The 22,204-nt window shown below is 34.7% G+C and overlaps 1 protein-coding gene across 1 annotated transcript in view; it reads right to left on the bottom strand.

The window, feature by feature from the left end:
- Positions 1-22,204, bottom strand: part of PQBP1 (poly-glutamine tract binding protein 1) — a 98,299-nt gene that overhangs the window by 9,191 nt on the left and 66,904 nt on the right. Inside the window, exons 5-6 of the mRNA XM_090390717.1 lie at positions 12,180-12,282; positions 2,292-2,358 (exon numbers count right to left, since the gene is read on the bottom strand). Of these exons, the coding sequence (XP_090246843.1) occupies positions 2,292-2,358; positions 12,180-12,282 (170 nt within the window). The remainder of the gene's footprint in view (positions 1-2,291; positions 2,359-12,179; positions 12,283-22,204) is intronic.

Raw genomic sequence — 22,204 nt, 5'->3', positions numbered from 1 at the left:
TGCATACCATCTGCATTCAGAAGATTATTCGTTCATATTCATTCCTTTTACTTGAAGCATAATGATAGAATTTTTTTGGGTTGTCATTTAGCTTGCAGAACCAGTTTATGTATGTCACAAATACTATTTACTAACTTTATTATGCATGATCTTAATTAGAAATGAAAATATTGAGTGACATTCAAAAAGAATATCAATATTTATTTCATTTATGTAAATTTATGACCATGTATTAGTTTGAACATAAGCTATGTCAAGGGAGGAGAGAAAATGGGGAATCTGCCCATGCACAATTCCAAATTATTATACAAAATAAATATGGGTAAACAGGATATAAAATAACTTGCTTACTCTGGGTACAAAACTGGATAAGCATACTCTGGTAATGAGAATGCATTCAAGTTTAAGTCTTTTTTTTTTTTCCATTAATAAAAGTAATAGAAAAACATTGCATAACTGCTAATAAAATATGGCACACATTTTAGTAGCTGTGTTCTGGCACAGTTCTGATATCTCTTCATTCAATCTGCAAAACAATTCGAAAAGCCATTCAAGATTCAAGAAACTAAACTTTCCAACAATAACTAACTTAAAGATGCAGATGCAGATACACGTGTCCTTCATAGCAGGAAATAACTACAGGTCTGGTTCCAAGATAAATGTGCATTTCTGCCAGATTTCTGATAAATGACTTGTAACAGTATGAAGGAGAACAAATTTCAAAATTGTATTTCTAGGGCTGTTGTTTAGTTTGAAGCTATTATTATTATTACCTGACACCTGTAGGGAGTCAAGGACTCATCAACCACTGATTACACACACACACACCAGTTCTCAATCCTCTTAAACTCATTCACAGTGAATGCACTCACTACTTCAACAAGAAAACTGTCCCACTCTCCAGTCTGTGAGAGAAAAATCCACCTCTCAACCTTTCTTAACCACAACCACACACAAACCTAACTTTCATGGATGCCTCTATGTTCTCTCCTCACCTTCCATATAATGAAAAATTTCATCAAACTATAGCACCCATTCAGAAATTTATAGATCTCTGTCACGTCATATCACCCTCTTTCTTTTGTTTACTACTGTCTGCAGTACACATACTCTCAAATCCTCAATCTACATTCCACAAGCCTAATATTATTTTGTAACTCATCTCTGCATGGTTTGGACAGCTTCTTTATCCCCTCTGAACCCCATGAGACCAAATCTGCACAGTGTCCAGATGCAGTCATATCAATGCCTCATAAATAAGCAAAGTGACTTCCTTATAGTTACATGTCTGTTTCTTTTAGCATTTTTTTTTTCATAGCCAGATTCATAACAATGACCAATGATATTCATATCATTGCCATATTTGCATACTAGAGTTGAACGCACTGTTCCTCTCATGATGATTTTGTTTCCCTGATGCTCTGCATTAGGTTTCAACCCAATAAATAATTTCTCCAGGCTCATAATGTCAAATTCATTCAGGTGCATGCCATCCTTCTTATACAAGTCTTTTCTACCATCATATTCACTTCACACATTCAAAAACTTGCATCCATTTCCTCTACACAGAACCATTTGCTATCATAGCCATTCTTTTTAACTCAGTGCTGTCTTTAATCATCATGCCTATCAAGGATTTAGGCCTAGAGTGGCCTTAGAAGTCACCATTGAATCTTTTAAGAGGACATCCTGGTTTTCTTTTTCCTAATGGCTTGTACTTTAAGGCGTGTTTTGGTAATCTTTCTGTTTTCATTCTTTGAACATGTTCCATCCATTTATGTTTATATTTTTTTAATTTTTTCTATTACTGATTCTTGGTTTAATTCTTACATAATTTCTTCATTTCTTTTGTGATCAAATAGAGTATACTCTGCAGTTTTTTCATAAACTTCATTTCAGCTGTTATTAATCTTTGTCTTTTTGTTTTATTGTTCAGATTTTACTTCCATACATTAGGACTGGTAGGACTAATGTATTGTATACTTTTAGTCTGGTTTGTTTTTGAACTAGGTTTGGTTTAAATACAGAGTTAATCACATCTGTTATTTTTAAATATTTTGCAATTTTTAGGTTCATATCTTTTTCATTTTCATATGCAATCATACAACCTAGGTAGTTAAATGAATTCACCTGTTCTAAAATCTTGTCTTTATTATTAAAGACATTTTACTAAGATATTTTTATAATTTTTTTTTTTAAATAAAGAACAAAATTTAGCTTATTACAAAAATTTCAAAAACCTTAGAAAACAGTTAAAATAATTAAGTTTATAATAAACTTTTGAGGCTTACCGTGGTGCTTCTGAATATGCAGCTGGGTCCATTGGATCCAAGTCATTTTCTCGCAACCGTGTCCTTCCTGAAAAATATGAAACATAACATTAACATAACTGGGAATAATAATTAAAATTCTTCTCTGACAAGAAGGTATAACTGAACACAGACACACACGATTCACTCTAATGACTTTTTTCATAGACAAGCTTCTGTCTTTTCTAGAGGTATTTTACTGGCATTCATATTCATGTATATCATCATTTCCTCCACTTTCCCTCCTGCCTCTAAATGTATGATCAGCTTATCCACAGCAGATCTAATCTGTTTGCTATTCAGTTTTAAGCCTGCTGAATTAATTCCTTTCTGTTTCATTCCATCCACTTCTCTTTGTGGAATAGTCTTCCTCGCAGTTTCCCTCAAGGACTACAGCTATTAAGAAATCTCAGGATGTTCTTATTTCTCCTTAAACACCAGTTCTTGCAATGCACCAGTGTAGGAGTATTTAACAAATCAGGTGCTGAAAGCATATTGCCAGAGAAAAGGTCCATAGCACAAAACACTGTATTTATACAAGTAGGAATACTCTAGAAGAAAGAACGATAATAGCTAATTAAATATAGACTTTAAAATAATATCCCAATATGTAAGAAATTGACAGAAGGAAGGGAAAAAGTCAACTAAATTGTCTGTTCTAGATGAGATCAAGTATTTTTAGCAGATTTTGATGCACCTGCCCAAATGTGAAACAGTATTATAAAGGTTGGACAGATGGGTGTTTATAGGGTGTGAGTAATAGTACTCACACCCTATAAACACCCATCTGTCCAAATTAACACAAAGAGATTAACACAGTTATGATTTTTAATGTGCTTTCCTGGCAAAAAACAAGGGCAAATTTCAACAATAAACACTTTATACGGTAAACAATTGACGTACATGAATGCTAAAGGGTATTTTCCCTAATATAAATTTGCTTCTTATAACTACATGCGCGATACTTGTAGACGCAAATTTAACGAAGATAAAATTTGATTTTTAAGTTGCACGGTGAAAAATATATAAAAAGATAAAGGATTACTACAATTTGTAGATGTGTTGTATTGAAACCGCATTGTATAAGTACCGCATTGAACAAGGGTTTCTACAATTTGTAGACCGCGCTATATCGAAACTGTGTTGTATAAGTACCGTATTATATGAGGGTTACCTGTACTTATAAATAATTAAGAAAATGGGTTTTATTTGAATAACTATTCGAGAAATACACAATAGCTACAAAACCACAACAATGCAGCCTAATGTATTACCATGGCATGTTTACAAATTTAACTGTAAACGTGGATGCAATATCTGATACATCAGATTCACTATTAAAGTTACATTTAACTGAACATTATGAAGATATGAAGACTGCAATATCATCATCAACAACCATCGGTCCAATGCCTGTAGGTGTCTGCTGCCATCTTGATATGATTCTTCCATTGCATTCTATTTTGTGCAAGATGACTCAGTTTGTGTATAGAGTTTCCGCACCATTTGACAATATCGTCGCCCCATTCTCTGTTTGGTCTTCCTCTTTTGTTCTTTCCCTCAATTATTCCAAACAGCAACGTTTTTAGTTTTCTCTCATCATTCATTCTACATATATGGCCAAATAGATGTAGTTTCCTTTTGATTATTTTCTGGATCAGGTTTTCTTTTGGTTGTATTCGTCAGTAGATTTTCTCATTGTTCACTTTCTGTATCCAGCTTATTCTCAAGATCTTTCTATAGCATTTCCTCTCAAATGCCAATATCCTCCTTTCAGATTTTCTCAGGAGTACCTAGGCCTTGCATCCATAGAGCATGCTGCTGAAGATACAGGTTTCTACAATGCGCAGTTTAGTTTGCATCTTTATAGCTTAGCTCTTCCATATTTTGTCCATGGCTTTTAAAACAGTTGTTGCTCTGGCTATTCTAATTTTTATCTCTTTTTTTGGGGTCCAAGTCAAGCATCATATGGCATCCAAGATATGTGAAGTGTTCCACATTTTCCAGTTGAAATCTATCTATCGTAACTCTGTTCGGTAACCCCTGTTGTCCAAATATCAGTTTTAGTTTTTTCAAAGTTGACATTTAGTCAATATCTTTTTCCTTCTGTGTATAGTGTTTGCAACGTCTGTTACAGCCTAGCTGCTGCTTCTTCAATCAGGACGAAGTCATCTGCAAAGCAGAGGTAGTTTATTCTCATGCCATTTATTGAAATGCTTCCACCTTCTTCTTTAATCTTATCTAGTGTTCTTCCCAGATGTGTGATGAAGATGATTGGTGATATTGGGTCCCCTTGTCTTGTGCCTTGACTAGTGGCAAACCAATCTCCAGTCTCAGCTGCTATCCTGATTTTTGCTTGTGCTTGGCTGTTTATATCTTTCAGCAGGCGGATCAATTTATTGTCCACACCATACGATTCCAAGACAGCCAATGTTATATTTTGGTCAATATTATCAAATGCTTTTTGGAAGTCCACGAAACAGCAATATATCGTTTTGTTCTTTCTTCGAGCTTTCTCTGCTATTAGTCTTAGTGTGAGTATTTGTTGCACTGTACTTCGATCTTGTTGAAATCCGGCTTGCTCATCCGGAAGATGTGCCTCCATATGCCCCTTCAGGTGTTCTGTTAGTATTTTCATCAGCATTTTGCCAAGATGACTCATTAATGCAATAGTTCTGTAATTAGTGCATTCTAAAGCACTGCCTTTCTTATGAAGAACAACCAAGACCGATTTTTTTCACTCTTCGGGATCATATTCTGATCTCCATATTTCATTACATAGGTGATGTATTTCTTTTACAACTGATTCTCCCCCATATTTTAGCATTTCGCCTATTATGTTGTCATTTTCAGGACTCTTGTTGATCTTGAGATGTTTTATAGCCTTATTCACCTCCTCTTCCAAGATGTCATTTTCAAAGATCTCTGCTGGTGGAGAGATTGCTTTTAGTTCTTTGATTACTTCTGTTGCAGTATCATTTAGTTGATTTTTTATATAGTTTGCTGCAATATCTTGTCCATCTATGCATGATTTCTGTCTTGTCCATCAATACTTCACCATTTTCATCTTTGACTGCTACTGATCTTGTTTGCCACTTTCTATTGACATTTCTTATAAGTTTGAAGACCTCTCTAGTTTTGTGTTCTCCATGCTACTGTTCAATAACTTTGCACTGGTCCTCCAACCCATTTAGCTTTATCAGACCTTGCTGCTTTCCATACTTCATTGCATTTTTGACGGTATAACTCATCTGCTGCCTCTGAATTATCTCTTTTAAGTTTCAGTTCTCTTTTCTCTTGTACCAATTTTAGTTTCCCGAGTTATTCATTTCTTGTTGATCTTTTCTCTTTCAGGAATTACTTCCTCTACTGCTTTTTTTTAGCACTGTAGTCAGTCATTCTGCTCTTGTATTTATATTTTGTTTTTCACTTGCGGTCTTAAGCTTAGTTTCCAATATGTTCTGATATGCTGTTCTTAGCCTGTCTTCATTTAGTTTTGAGATGTCTCTAGCTTTTTGGAACTTTCCTTTGTACTTCTTCTGTTTCAATTTTAGTCTTATATTCGCAATAACTAAGCTGTGGTCTGAATCAATATCAGCTCCTTGGAATGATCTGCACTGTTGAACTGAGGTTCTCCATTTCTGGTTTATTAATATCAGGTCGATCATATTGATCCTTGTAAAATTCTAAATGTTTTCATCTGCACTCTCTGCAGTGGGTGCATATATTTGAATGGCTGTGATATTAAATGGTTGGGCACTGAATCTTGCAACCATTATTCTTTCACTAACTGGTTTGTATCCTATCATTGCCTGAGGCCTCGTTACTTAGCAGGAAACCTACGCCTGCTTCATGTTTACTTTCATTTCCTGACCAGAGAACTCTTCCACAATTTGATTCCCCTGACACTGTCCATCTCATTTCTGAAATACCCAATATATCACATCTGTATTTCTTCATTTCTTCTTGAAGCAACTGCAATTTTCCAGTTGCCCAGAGTGTACGGACATTCCATGTGCCAATTGATATTCCATCCTTTACAGGCCTCAGGTTGATTTTTTTGTCTTTGTTTTCAGTAACTGATTTTTCGATCCAATCCTGATTACTCGATTGGGGACGCGGACCTTGTTTGACCGGACAATGTCCGAGCCAGCATGAGTCTTTTTTCTTGTACTTTGACATCAGATTTCAATCGTGTTTTCTTTTTACTGTCAGCACATCGACACTTATCTAACAAACCCTTAGTCTTCCTTGAAGAGCTTGGGAGAGAATCAGAAAGAGAAGGAGCATACAGATTTAGGCTTAAGGCGGCTTAAGCTCGCCTTGACGCAGTACCATCATTGGACTTCTGTGGCATTTTATAGAGTTACTGGAGTTGTCCACTAACCCACCACATCCTGTTAGTATTGCTGCTTCTTGTCTGGGACTGCTTATTGGCTATTTGCAGTTAGCCACCATCTCTAGTGGCCATTCCACAATCCGCAACCTGGGGACCTGTCCGGTGGCATGTAGCTTTGTCTCTGCGGAAAAGACCCCAGACTGCAATATATCAGACTATTTATATCCCACTACAAAAACTAAGAATAAAAACAAAAAGACACTAACAATATTAACAAAATTCTCATAATTGAAATATCATTACGTGCTATACAATTAAACCTCATTCATGAAATTGAGGTCACCATTATTGACTGCAAGAAAATGAAGGAAAATTATGTTGCTCTGAGCTCTAACTATAAGAATCAACCAATGTGTGCAATTAACATGAAAACACCTTATCTAATCTCACTCTCTCAAGGCAAATAAGACAAATTACTCACTTACTCTTAAACCAAAATGCACTGAATATGTCCTTATCTTGTGAACCAAACAGCAAGCTCATAACTACTTTCTGTTGTCTAAAATCCAATGATAAATTTGAAGAAATGGCTAGCACACAACAGTGTGCTAGTCATGTATACTGCAGATATTTCAGTTTTTTGTTCTTAACCTTCTGAAATCTATAGTTTTTTTTTTTTTATTTACTATCTATCTTTGTAATTTGTTATATTCATTTTTTATTTCTGCTATTTGATATATTTTTATGCTCATTTATTGGTTCTTAATCTTATATTATTTTTGGTTCAATTATTAAATTCTGTATTAAATACAGTATCATATTTACTTGCAAAATATCCAGAGATGTCTGAATAATACTCTCAAATACAAAAATCAGTAGATAAGATAATCAAGAAGTAAAATTTTATAAAACAAAGAATGACCTAACAGAAAATATTATAATATCAGAATTTAAAAAATATAATAAATAAGATGAAAAATGGAAGAACTCCAGGAGAAGCCAATATAAATATGCAAAATATATATATATATATATGCAAAAAATATACAAAAATGCAGGTGAAAAATTTAATGAAAGACTTCTGAAATTCTTTAATTCTGGAAAAATTCGAAACTCTTGGGGGGGGGGATAAATATTTCAATTTATGAAAAAAGCAAATAAAGATGACTGCAATAACTATAAGGGAAGAATTAGTCTGCTAAATGCAGGGTACAAAGTATATACACAAATATTAAAAGAGAAACTAAACATTATTGCAGAGGACAAACTAGTAGAACAGAATGGATTCCCAAAAGGTCGATCTTGCATAGTCAAATTTTAATCTAAACTTATTAATCAAAAAAGAAGAAATTCTCGTAGACAGGCTTATACGTTGGTTATGCATTTCTAAATAACTTAGGGAATTGAAACAACGTAGATCCGAATATAAATTAAATTATACTTTAATAGATATTTCCGATATTTGGTAAGTTCCTTTAGAAAATGGCAACGTGACATTGCCGGAATATCGGAAATATCTATTAAAGTATAATTTAATTTATATTCGGATCTACGTTGTTTCAATTCCCTAAGTTATTTAGAAAAGAGAAGAAAATTCTAAAGAAAAACACACAGCCCTCATTGATTGTAAAAAAAGCCTTTGATAAAATAAATAAACAAAAACTGTTTAAAGAATGAAAGACATATCAAGAGGAGAACAGCAAGGACGTATCTACTTATACCCAATCATATCTACTTATATATATATATATTATACACACACAAATAAATAAAATTATAACAATCTGGAAATGGCATAACCCATTTGGTATATAAGTCAACCAACAAATAAAGATTTGTTGTTGTTATGATCCATCGAGTCATTTCTGACTCCTGGCAACTCCACGAACATACACTTTCCATTCCGATCTGTCCCTGACCATGTCCTTCAGCACCTCCAAGCTTACTCCAGTTGCTTCTTTAATTCCATCCATACATCTAATTCTTGGTCTTCCTCTTCTCCTGCTTCCATCAACTTTAGCAAGCATCACCATCTTCTCCAGACTGTCATTTGCTCGCATAATATGTCCAAAGTATGACAATTTTTGCTTGATGATCATAGCTTCGAGGGAGCAATCTGGCTTTATTCTGTCTATCACTGATTTATTGGTTTGCTTTGCAGCCCATGGTATTCTTAGCAAGCATCTCTAAACCCATAATTCAAATGCATCTATCTTCCTTCTTTCACTCTTCCTCAGGGTCCAACTTTCACATCCATATAGCACCACAGGGAATACCATTGCTTTCACGATTCTGATTTTTGTTGTGAGGCTAATATCTTTAAAGATCTTGCTTAAATTTGTCATTGATTTTTTTCCAAGTAATAATCTTCTAACTTCTTTAAAAAACCCAACAAGAAATAAAAATAGACAATGAAATATTAGAAGTAAATATTTTCAAATACCTGGGATGTGACCTTATCATATGAAGATGAAAAATATATAGACATTAAAATATCAACTTTTGTTAATGTAAACAGAATGAGAAATAATATATTTAAGTCATCCCTGGTACAAAAACGCACCAGAATCAGACTAATAATGTCCTGTCTAAACCATCTTTATTATAATAAAGTGAAATATGGACCATACAAAAGAAGAATGAAAAACAGATTCAAATGGCAAAAATGAAATTTCTCAGAAAAACAGCTGGGTATACCAAGTGGGACCATAAAACAAATGAAGAAATTTTACAATCCCTAAATATAAGAGCAATTAACTGCTGTTTAAGTAAATAAATAAACAAAAATGGTTAGAACACCTAAATTATATGGCAGTCTATTGTTCATTTGATTTAGAACATCTAAATCAAATGAACAATAGGAATGCCATAAATACTAAACAGATATAAAATAAATGGAAAAATAGAATTGGAAGACCAAGAAAGCAATGGCATGAGACCAAAACAGGCCATATGGCCTAATATCCATAATAGGAAGATGAGCTATTCATTATTAGTTTATAAGTTGTTGGGAAAAGCTCTCTTATCATAAAACCTTGCTATTTTTACTTTATTATATAATATTAGGAGCAATATGAAATTATTTTAAAAAATCCTAAATGCAGAAGTTATATTAAATCTCTATAAAAACTACAGCCTTGTCCACAACGCTAGGTTGCCCAGAGAAAGACATTCCAAGTTTGATTCTAGTCACTAGCTAGAGGAAGTTTCTAATGCCAACTTTTTCTTCTACTGGTTTCCAACTTAGTCAATCTCTGGCGATGCACATGCAGATTTTTTTCCCCTTCTGGAAACAGATTTTTCACCTCACAAACTCAAGAAAATTGACCACAGAACCTTCCAGACAATAATATATTGTGTTAGGGACCACAAGATGACAACACTTGTCTGCTATACTCTCTTCACCAGATGCTGTTAAAATTAGTGTCTTGGGCCAGCTATCTCTGATTGGCAAACAGTAGACTGACTCTCGCTCTCAATCTCCTAAAGTTAGACAAAATGGCCTTGCCTACTCCCTGTTGGAAATAAAAGGCATTAGCAGATTGCAAAAATCATGCAGCAATAGAGCTAAAGAAAAAGCAAAAATCACAGTTATAACCAGCAATGGAGAAAACCTTCATAAAATGCTCGAAGAAATGAACATTTTAAAATCATCCTACAATATAAAAATTAACAGAAAATTTCAGTGATTCTCTACAACAAAAACACAAATGAATCTAAGGCTAGAAGACATGCAGCACAAATTAGCAACACCCCAACCCTCAATCTGGGAAGCAAGATAAGTAAAAATGAAGAAGCAAAAGAAATAATTAGCCAAATAAATCAGGCAAAATACATTTAAAAAATAAAAATTATCAAGTTACACGTGCAGTATGGCATTATGCAGGTACAAAATAATTACAACGAGTATCAAAGATACCAAGAAATTTTATATAACTTGGTTTTAATCCTATTTCCCAAGTAAGAAAACAGACAAGTTAGTCAAGTTTGCACCTGAACGTAGTTCGAGTCTGAGGCAACTTGTGGTAAAGGTGGAGTAAGCTCCGATCACTTTCCTTAATATTTTCCCCTAATGCAAAGCAGAGATGCCTTTAATGCATAGCATCATACATCTCCACAAGGGGATGTGCTTTGCATTAGGGGAAAATACTAAGGAAAGTGATCACAGCTTACTCCACCTTTACTATGAGTTGCCTCACACTTGAACTACATTCAGATGCAAATTTGACTTACTTGGGAAATAGGATTAAAACCAAGTTATATAAAATTGCTTAGTATCTTTAACGCATAGTATACCCAAGGTAAAAAACTTTCTACAATAAGAGTAGAAGTTTTAAAAGAAAATATGGAGATAGAGGTGCATTGCTATAGAAATTTCTTAAAGATTTCATGGGTGGACAAATCTCAAATGAGAGTACTAGCTAGAGCCAAAGAGGAACAACTACTTTCAAAACTACATAGTTAAAAAAAATAATCTAATCAGACATCAAGAGACAAGAGAAGAGTTTAGGTAAAACTTTATACAGGAAGGCCTAAATTCTCATCAACCAACTCAAGAAAGATATAAGTTCTTATGAAGATATGAAAGGACTGCTGAAAAAAGGAAAAGAATGAAGATAAAAACCACCCATGGATTAATACTTAAATTACTATATCCTCTTATACATCATTCACTAACTGCCAAACTGAAAAATGAACTGCGTGTCAGTTTGTAAATGTCTCCATAGTGATCACCAGCACTACAATTCATTGATTAATTATAACAATATATGTTAGCATAGAGTCTCCATTCTCACAGTGATTATATCCTTTGGTGGGAAAGACAAGGGGGGAGGGTTGAATACCATCTAGGATGTGAACAACCTTTAAAAGGCTGTTCAACTGAAAGTGGGTTGGGTTAGATAATCTCATATGGAGATTGCTTCAGCCATAATTCCATACAACCAGATGTTTGGAATCCTGGTCCTACAACTGGCTTTAAGTCAGGGGCATTTCTTGGCACTAGCATATCAGGTGTTGGATAATATCTTTATTGATATAACTGCAAATGTGGTAAATGCTTGTAAAAATACAACAGCACTGTATGGGGATCTAGAAATAAAGATCCTTAAAAAGTCACAAATCACCAATTTTCACATGCAATGTTACAGAGTGAGTGAGAATGTGTGTCCTGTATGTATGTATACTCTTCTAATGATGTGCAATATATGCAGACAGAACAGTGATCATGATACTGGTGAGAAAACATTATTGCTAAGAGATGGATAATTCACCATTGTTATGTCCAAGGAATTACTAGGAGTAAATACTACAGAAAATATTTATATGAAGAACCTAGTAGACCCTGATAAACAGTATTATCATAGTTGCTACAAGCTGAAAAGTTTACCATGTGTAAAATTTCAGAATGCAAATGAGTGCCAAACTTAGATATATTTTATTGAAAAAACAAAGCACATGATTTCTACTCTTTCTTGCTCCATAAAAATGTCAGAAAAACATGACTCAAATGGTTCATAACCATTTCTTACCTCTACTTCGTTCATGCTCTCTTCTTAGGTGTCGTGCTCTCCGATGATCTATCTCCTCTTCTTCATCCATCTTTTCATCCTCATCTACTTCTTCTTCTGATTCCTATATCAATCAATAATGCATATTTATAAATGCTTGTACTAATTAACTTAGAGAAATTAGACGACTTAAATAAATGCAATCATTAATTACAATGTGCAACATTTCCAAACAGCAGTCTGACAGTAGATAATGTTGAAAAATTAACTGTCTAATTTTTCCCCATTACTTCTTCCATTCAGTTAACAGAATGACTCAGTGTGATTCCTTCCATCTTGAATTTGAGAAATCAGTTGTCCCGTGCAAAAAGAATGGCATCTTTTTGAGCTGCTTTGAGTCAAAATTTCCTTATTCCAGTTTTACTTTTGTTCAAATTCAAAATTAGCACTTACTGACTGAAGAGGAGAGAGGAAGGGATGCTAATATAGGTGAGAATGAAAGCATGGAATGATGTGGAGAATAAAGAGATAGTCATAATGAGAGAGGCATTATGTGCTTAGCCAGAGCCCTTCACAGGATAAGTATGAGCATGTCCTTGTACAAAATGTTACAATTATATAATATAAACAAGTAAAACATTTCACCTACTTAGACACGATTTTTAGTGAAGATGGTAAATTAAATATGGAAATAGACAACAGAATCAACAAAGCTGGTATGGTAGGAAGTCAACCGAATAATTTTATATGGAATAAGAGAGAAATTAGCCAAAACACTAAATTAGCTGTATGAACAGATGGCATCAATGGCAATATCATATTAAAAACGAGGATATTAGGAAAGAACTTGACATAGTCAGTATCCAGGAATGCATTAAAAGAGCTAATCTCAGGTGATATAAACAGAATGGGAGAGGAAAGATTAACAAAACAAGTGTTGTCTGCCAGGTTGGCAGGAAAAAAACACCGAGGAAGACCAAGATATAGATGGAATGATACAGTAAAAATTGCCTTAGAAGATAGAAATATAAGATCTGATAATGTTGGCATCTTGACAGATAACAGACTGATTTGAAGGAAAATTGTAGATTGGAAGTTAGTAATGATGTAATTTTTCATGTAGTATTATCATATCCTGTACCCCTTGAGGGTATATATCAGGAATTTGATGATGTCAGCAGTTAAAATTGAAGGATAATACAGCAAGATGGTTTAATGTTAAATCAGGTGTAAGCCATGAATGCACATTGTCTTCACTATTAAAGCTTGATTTTCAGGACTAAGTACACCTAAAAAAATCTTCTTGAGGGGCATTCATGTTCAACACTCAAACTAACATTTTTCTTTTTTCATTTCCAGTAACCTAGATGGAAGAAATGCAAGGTATTTGCAATTAGAATTGACATAGTGCAAACTGTCCGAGTACACATCAGACTATCAATATTTTTCTTAATTAGTTCTTCCAAATATACTGTAGATGTCAATTCTTCTGTCGGTAACTCAATTTTCCTTTTCTACAGACAATCTGCTTCTTCATTTCTTAGTCTTGTGTCCTTTGGCACTAAAGTGATGCCAAGGGATGATCTCTGTGATTTCTACTCTTCTTTTCTATAGTCCAATTACTTATTCTACTCTCTTAATCCAAATATCTGCTCTGAATGACTGGTGAAATAATTCTTACTAAAATGAAATTTATTGCAATTCATCTCAAACTCCCTGTTATGCTACTTGAATACTGATTTTCCAACAAGTGTGCCATAGCAATTTAAGCATAAAAAATAAAATAAAATAAAATAAAAAAAATCAATTTACTGCAAACAGTTTCAGACAAAAACTCTAGCTTCAAAATCCAACTCTGAAAAGTCCAAGTGCAGAAAACTTACCTTCTACTCAACTAGCAGTCATGATCCATCACAAAGGCCACTGGATCTGAGAGCTGAATCAGAAGTAAAACACTTGACCAAAGTCTATAGACCACAGATATGAGAGTCCTGAGAAAGATTAGGGGCATGAACAGATGGCATCAATGGCAATATCATATGAAAAACGAGGATATTAGGAAAGAACTTGACATTGTCAGCATCCAGGAATGCATTAGCAGAGCTAATCTCAGGTGGTATGGTTCTGCCCTACACACTTCCAACACTCTCTCACACATCCAGATAGTACTATCTTAACATCATCATCAGAGACAAAGCTGACCACCTGGTATCAGCGTTTTACCCCAACTCCTGTAAAGACAACCAATGCAGAGCACTTCTCATTAAACCAAGAGTCTTCTATTCCTTATAGTATTACTCAACTGTGCTCAAAGCTTGTGCTCTATAATTAACATGCACATAACATTACATACACTCTTTCATACTCATTCAACATTTACTACTGGTGGTAAAGGAACATCTATATTCAGTCTATTCCAAACTGAGACCCACTAATTAATCAGCAATCACCGATATTTATTCTTTCCCTCTTGTTCTGCAAGAAAGTTTAGAGAAACTCATATGGTCACTCTTGATATTTCCAAGGCATTTCAATAAATATGGCACTGGTGAAGACAGTATTCTGCATTTCTCGTAATTTGAGAAAACTTTCAATGTACGAATTAAAATATCTTGGTAACAGTTATGATCAACTCCATGCCACCTGCAAATGAAGAAGGATATCCTATTTAACCTCAACCTCTCCAAAACTCAATCTTATCCCAATTCTCAGAAAAAGTATTATGGGTGGGGTCACTACCCAGACCGGTTTCAACCTTTTTTGAGGTCTCCTGAGTGAGTAGCTAAACCCTAAACACCAAGGTTTTAGTAATACAGAGATTTATCAACTTTACCTATACAAGTTGCTACAAGGTGTTTTTATTTTGAATAATCTCTGGAGGAGATATGGATGTAAATACGTTTTTTTTACTTGGCGCAAACTTAACTGTTTGCTTATTTGGGATTAGGAGTAAAATAACCAAGTTTATAAAATTATTTGGTAACCCCAAGTTAAAAAAACTTATTTACATCTATATCTCCTCCAGAGATTATTCAAAATAAAAACACCTTGTAGCAACTTGTATAGGTAAAGTTGATAAGGTTCTGTATTACTACTAAAACCTTGGTATTTAGGGTCTAGCTACTCACTCAGGAGACCTCAAAAAAGGTTAAAACCGGTCTGGGTAGTGACCCCACCCATAATGTATTGCAGTATACATCTCTTAGTGAGATGTGCTTTACATTATGGAAAATACTAAGAATAGTGATCAGAGCTTTACCCAACTTTATGAGATGCCCTGGTATCGCACCACCTTTAGACTTGAACTACGTTTCAGGGGCAAACTTAACTGTTTGCTTACTTGGGATTAGGAGTAAAATAACCAAGTTTATAAAATTACTTGATAACTCTAATATACATTATTCCCAAGTTAAAAAAAAACTTATTTACATATATATATATATATATATATATATATATGTATGTATATATGTGTGTGTGTATTCCTGAGCTTCTACTCAGTTGTAATGGTACATTTTAAAGAATAAATATTTAATGACTTAAAACCAAGATAAAATATTAGTTTTAATGAAAATGATACAACTAGTTTCAGCCTTTTACAGCTTTCTTCAGGTATCCACTAAAGATAGAACACAGTAATAAAAATTGAAGTTACAAAAAACTGAGAATTACAGGCAAAAAATGCAATACATAATTGACACAAAAACATTGTATTTTTCAAGTTGTTCTATCTAACGTGCTATTGTTCATTGCATGTGAGCTTGCAAGTTCTCGTGAACGCCAGTATTGAACAACTGCAGCATGGCTATCAGGGATGTTCTAACTCAAATTGCTGTTCAAATGTTCAGGATTTAGGAGGATTTCCCTGGACTCCAAGATTTTCCTTTCAAACTCATCACTGCAACAGAAAATGTTTTCGGATTTATCCCAGAAAACTGCGTGACTCTGTAGATCATCATGAGGATTGTATGAGAAAAGAACATGACTGGATGGGGCAGATGCATGTGATCTTTTATAGGAGATGTTTCTCTTATGCTCCTCAATAGGAAGTTCAACAGATTTGTTAGTCTGTCCAAAATAAGGAATATTACAATCGCACCATAACTTGTAAACACCTGGATATTTCAGGTTGTAATGAATAGGCTTCGGGTGGCTTATAAGAGAACGGACTTTAGGGAGTATGGTGAAAAATGTCCTGATGTTGTATTTTTTCAGGACTTTAGCCAATTTATTGGAGACTGAACTAATGTAAGGTATTGAGATACTACCTATAAAATCAGTAGTGCCATAGTAGACTGCCTAGGAGGATCCAGAAGAAATTTCTTAATCGTTTTTTCAGAATATCCATTTTGTTTAAAGATAAGAGAAAGGTGATTAATTTCTTTTTTGAGTTCATTTGGTTCATTTAAAAGCGAGCGTGCTCTGTGTCCTAAGGTAGAAATAGTTCCGAGCTTTTGTGGTGGAAAGTGATGAGATTGACAGTGCAAATATCTGTTGGTATGAGTGGGTTTTCTGTATATAGAGATTTTAAATCTATCAGAGCATCGTATGAGAAATACATCCTGGAATGGAAGGCAGTTATTTCATTCTAGTTCAGCAGTGAATTTTATGTTAGAATGCTGGTTGTTAAGATGATGAAGAAAATCCATGAGAGATGTGTGTCCGTGACTCCAGATGATGAAAATGTCGTCAACATAACGTCTCCAAAGTTTCGGCTTAAGTGAGAAGGACGATATGGCTTTCATTTCAAAATCTTCCAGGAAAATGTTTGCTAGAACCGGGGATAAAGGGTTGCCCATTGTTAGGCCTTGGTTTTGTTTGTAAATGGAGTCCCTATATCTGAAGTAGCCAGATTGAATACAATACTTTAATAAAGCAAATATCTTTTTAGACAATTTGTCCTTTAGTAATGTTAATACCTCCTCTGTAGGGACGTTCGTAAATAATGAAACAATGTCAAAACTTGCTATGATATCATTTTCGCTGATTGAAATATTTTTGATATGAGAAATGAAGTCTGTGGTGTTTTTGATGAATGATGAAGATTTATTAGAAAACACTTGAGGTATTCTGCAAGATGTTTCGAAAGCTTATAAGTAGGACCATCAATTCCTTGCACAATTGAGCGAAGAGGAGTGTTTTCCTTGTGTATCTTCGGAACTCCATAAATGCGTGGTATAAGAGGGTGAACTTCCTCACAATATTCGCCTTTCTTTACGCTCTCTACACCCTCTTATACCACGCATTTATGGAGTTCCAAAGATACAGAGATAAAAAGCAGTGCATTGAAGGATGAAAGAGGAATGATTTTGTTGGAAAAAAAATGAAAAAATTATAAGATGAAAGAAGTAAGTTACAGAACTTTATGGAGATGAAGATAATCTGGAATGTGATCAGATAGAAAATAATGAGGCCCCAGAAATCAAGAAAGAGGAAACCGAAGCAGTCATTAAAAGAATAAAGGATAGGAAAGTTCCAGGAGTGGATGGTATTCAAGGAGAGTTACTGAAGGATTGGGAAAGGAAAGAATAAAACTTCTATCCATCATCTTTAATAGAAGTCTGGAGGACAATAGAATACCTAAAGACTTCGTAAGATCTATTTTTATTCCTATTCTCAAGACTATAGGAATGATGGATTGCAGCAAGCACAGAACTATCAGCTGGATTAGCCACGTTGCAAAAGTCCTAATCAACATAATATATAGAAGAATGGAACAGATGATAAAGAGGGAATTAAATGAAGCATAGTTTGGTTTCAGAAGAAACAGGGGAACCAGGGAAGCTATCACAACACTTGGGGGGGGGGGGGGGGAGAATGACTGAGTGCAATAAAGATTTATATCTATGCTTTATGGACTATGAAAAAGCTTTCGATAACGTTAATCACTCTGTTTTATTTGATATTTTAAATAAAATAGGAATAGATAGAAATATTATGAGAATTTTGTTTAGAATATACAAAACTCAAGAAGCCAGGGTCAGATTTGAAGGAGAGGATACTGAATGGATCCCCATAAGAAAGGGTGTGTCCCCACTCCTTTTTAAAATCTATAGTGAATGGACGATGACAATAGATCTAATTATGAAATTAAGAACAGAATTAAAAAAGCAAAAGCAGCATTTTTCCAAATATACCACATATTAGGAAATAAAAATCTGAACAAACAATTGAAAGTAAGAATTCTCAAGACTGGATCATGGGGACATATAGATGCGAGTCCTGGATGATCAATAAGGAGTTCAGTGACTGACTGAATGCATTTGAAATGTAGTGCTTGAGAAAAATGGATCATTTCAGCTGGACTGAAAGAGTGAGCAATGAAGAGGTTCTTAAAAGATTCAAAATGAAAAGAGACTATATGGCTAGTATTCAAAGAAGAAAAATAGCGTTTGCAGTACATTTGATGAGAGGTTCTTCTGGAGAGCTTCCCAGAATAGTATTGGAAGGGATGGTGGAGGAAAGGAGAGGAAGACCCCAACTGCAAACATCAAAGATTGGACAGGCAAGAATCTTACAGAAGCAAGAGATAGAGAAGTGTGGAAGCATACTGTTCATCAGCTGCAACCCTCTTAAAGAGGAGACCACAGGATTAGATTAGATAATAACTACAATTTCACTTCTGTTATTGAAAACTTATAAATTATTTGATGCAGTTATTTAAGAAAGAAAGATTTGAATTTAAAAAAAAATAGGTGCTTATGTGTTGCATAAGCATTCAGCTTTTTTTTGGGAGGGGGGAAGAGGAATCCCCCCTATTCATACTGCTGATGTTTGAAATAATTTATTTTCAAAACCATTCACATGACAATTGTTACAAATGTAAATCACTTGGGAGAGCATACTCATACACTATCTGATCAAAAATATCTGGACACCTACTCAAAACTGTAATCAGACTTTCTCTGTGACACTTTCCAGTAGTGGGCATTAATACAGGGTGAGTCCACCCTTTGATTCTATGACAGCTCTGCTGGGGAAAACTTTCTACAAGGAGTCGGAACGTCTCTAGAGGAATGGCAGCCTATTCTTCCTGAAGAATTGTTTGTGATGTGGAGGGTCACTGGGGTCTGGAGCGAAGTCGGCATTCTAATTTATCCCAAAGGTGTTCTATGAGATTCAGGTCAGGGCTCTGGGCCTGCCAATCCATTTCTGGAATGTTGTTGTCCACAAATTCCCTCACAGACCTTGCTGTATGGCAAGGAGCATTGTCATGCTGATACAGACAATAGTCATCACCAAATTGATCTACCATAGATAGTACGCAACAGATCAAAATGTCCTTGTATCCCTTCTGCAATTAGATTTCCATGTAGTGTTACGAGGAGGCCTGTTCTGTTCCATGAAAAAACATCCCCACACTGTAATGCCACCTCCTCCCAATTTCACTGTTGGCACTACACATGCTTGCAGGAATCGTTCTCTAGGCATTCACAACACCAGACCATCCCACGGACTGCCACATGGTAAAGCATGATTCTTCACTCCAAATTTCCAGTTTTCCACTGTCATTGTACTTTACACCACTGCAGGTGGAGGTTAGCGTTCACAGGAGAAATTTTTGGTTTATGGGCAGCTGCTTGACCATGGAACCCCATTCCTTCTTAACTCTCGACGCACAGTCATGGTGCTGGCTAAACAGTTAGTAGCACTGCTGAACTCCCGGGTGATTGTTTCACTCAATGTCTGGCGATTTTCCTGAACCAACTTCTTCAATGCTTGATGGTCCCTGTCTGTTATTAAACGCAGCCTACCTGACTATGGTTTTGTTGTGGTTGTGCCTTCACGTTTCCACTTCATAATCACATCACCAACTGTTGACTTGGGCAACTTGAGGAGGGTTGAAATGTCTCTGGCAGATTTCGTACTGATGTGGCAACCAATAACTAGTCCACATTCGAAGTCACTGAGCTCCCTTGACCTACCCATTCTGCTCATACTTCTTATCACTGAACAACACACAGCTCCATGCCTTCTTTACCAGTAAGTGAGGTCGCAGTGACATCTAGACGTAAGTTTGTAAATTACAGAGGGGGGGGGTCCAGATACTTTTGATCAGATGGCATACATTTTAGTGTAAAATTGTAGTAAAAGTTTGCCACCTATCTAAACTAGCAGTCATTGTCTTTTCCAAATATGCAGTGATTTCTTCTTTGTACTAAAAGAAAATGCCAGATAATGATGATAATATGAACAATAATAATAAGAAAATACGTAGTATTTTCTTTTTCAATGAGTGGAGATTTCGAAGTGTGATTTATAATGTTATTTCTTTTGTGTTTTTTTGAAAAAGTGCACGATTATTTTCTTGCTATTTTTGGCAACTAAACATTGGAAATGAGAATGACTAATTAATGTTTATGACCTCTTGACTTAGAATAGTGAACCTATGTTACTTGGAGTTTCTTCCATTAGGAAATTCCAAGTCAACATTCTGGTTGTTTCCAAGATATATATGTGTGTGTATATATACCAATGTACCAATGAACCCGTGTTTTAATAGTTCCTGCCTTTTGTCCGGGATGGTGATGAGATTCAGCATCCCAGTATGAGTCTTCTTTCTATAGACTGAGAAATCACCATCCCAGTCAAAAGGCAAGAACTATTAAAACACTGGTTCATAGTGCCCACTCCTTTTGTTCTTCAGACGATCTATTACAGAAAGAACTGCAATATATTACTTCTTTTCTATCTAATGGATATAAGAATTCCTTCATCAAAAGAGCTATGAGTAGTTTCAATATCTTCCTCTTCAAATACAGAAGAAATAACATGCATTCCTATCCATTATGTACAAGGCATTAGTGAATGCATAGCAAAAATTTTAAAACCACTGAATATTTTTGTTTCCTTTCGACCATTCAGAAAAATCTCTACCTTTCTCACTTCTCCTAAGGACAACCTTCCACATCTTAATTATCCAGGTGTTTACCAGATTCCTTGCTCTTGTGGATTATCTTATTTCGGACAAACAGGAAGATCTGCCTCTATTAGGCTAGAAGAACACCATTCTTATATTCAATACCTTGAACCTGAACAGTCTGGACTTGCGGAACATGCCATCATCACTAGACATAGAGTTCACTGGAAAAAGACAAGAGTCCTTCACAAAAGTCAGTCGGTTCCTCATGGAACGGCTTTATAAAGAAACATGTGAAACTTTACTTCACTCGCCTAACTTAAACAGATCTGATGGTTTACGTCTATCCCCTTTATGGGAGATAGTACTTTATAATTCAGCTAATCTTTCCTAACTTTTTATTGTATATATAATTTTTTTTTTTTTTTTGTTTTGTTAGGAAATTTATCGACATTTTTAGTTATCTTACACGAGCTACTTAGGTGGCGCTTTTTGAAATTGTCAGTTATTGTTTAATTTGAGCTTAAAATGTACTGAGATGCCTGTGACACACAGTCGAAACTTATACTATTAAATAATCTTTTTACGCGAGTTTTTCCGTTTTTAATTTTGTATTTATATGTCTGCTCATGATTTGCCATTATTAAAACTTATAGCAAAACAACTAAGTGAAAACGTGGATGGAGAAACAGTTTAAATCTGTATCAGAAGTTCAACAACAGAAGAAAAAACGTCAGTTTCAATACAAACATCCTGATGAATAGCCACAAACACCAGAAGATAAATTTAAAGTCAACGTATTTTATACACTTTTGGATACTGTATGGACTTCGTTAAACGAACGTTTTAAACAACTTAAAACTCACGTTGATAATTTTAGATTTTTGTATAGACTTTTCATAATTAATAATGAAGAGTTAAGAAAAAACTTCAACGACTTAGAAATTCTTTTGAAAGATGGTAACAATAAAGATATAAATGCCATGGAACTCTTTGATGAGATACAATCTTATACAGATATTTTTTGAAAGGATACTTCAAAAATTTTAAATCCTCTCGATATTCTTAAATATATTGTGTCGAATAATTTATCTTTTCCGAATTTTGCAACTGTTTTAAGAATATTATTAACTATACCTGTTAGTATAGCAAGCGGTCAGCGTTCGTTTTCGAAACTTAAATTAAT

The sequence above is a fragment of the Typopeltis vanoorti genome, chromosome 3 (assembly GCF_054136105.1).
Source record: "Typopeltis vanoorti isolate ZY-2024b chromosome 3, IOZ_Tvanoo_1.0, whole genome shotgun sequence".
Lineage (NCBI taxonomy): Eukaryota > Metazoa > Arthropoda > Arachnida > Uropygi > Thelyphonidae > Typopeltis > Typopeltis vanoorti.
The sequence above is the reverse complement of the archived record's forward strand: the minus strand, read 5'-3'. Positions and strand labels throughout refer to the sequence as shown.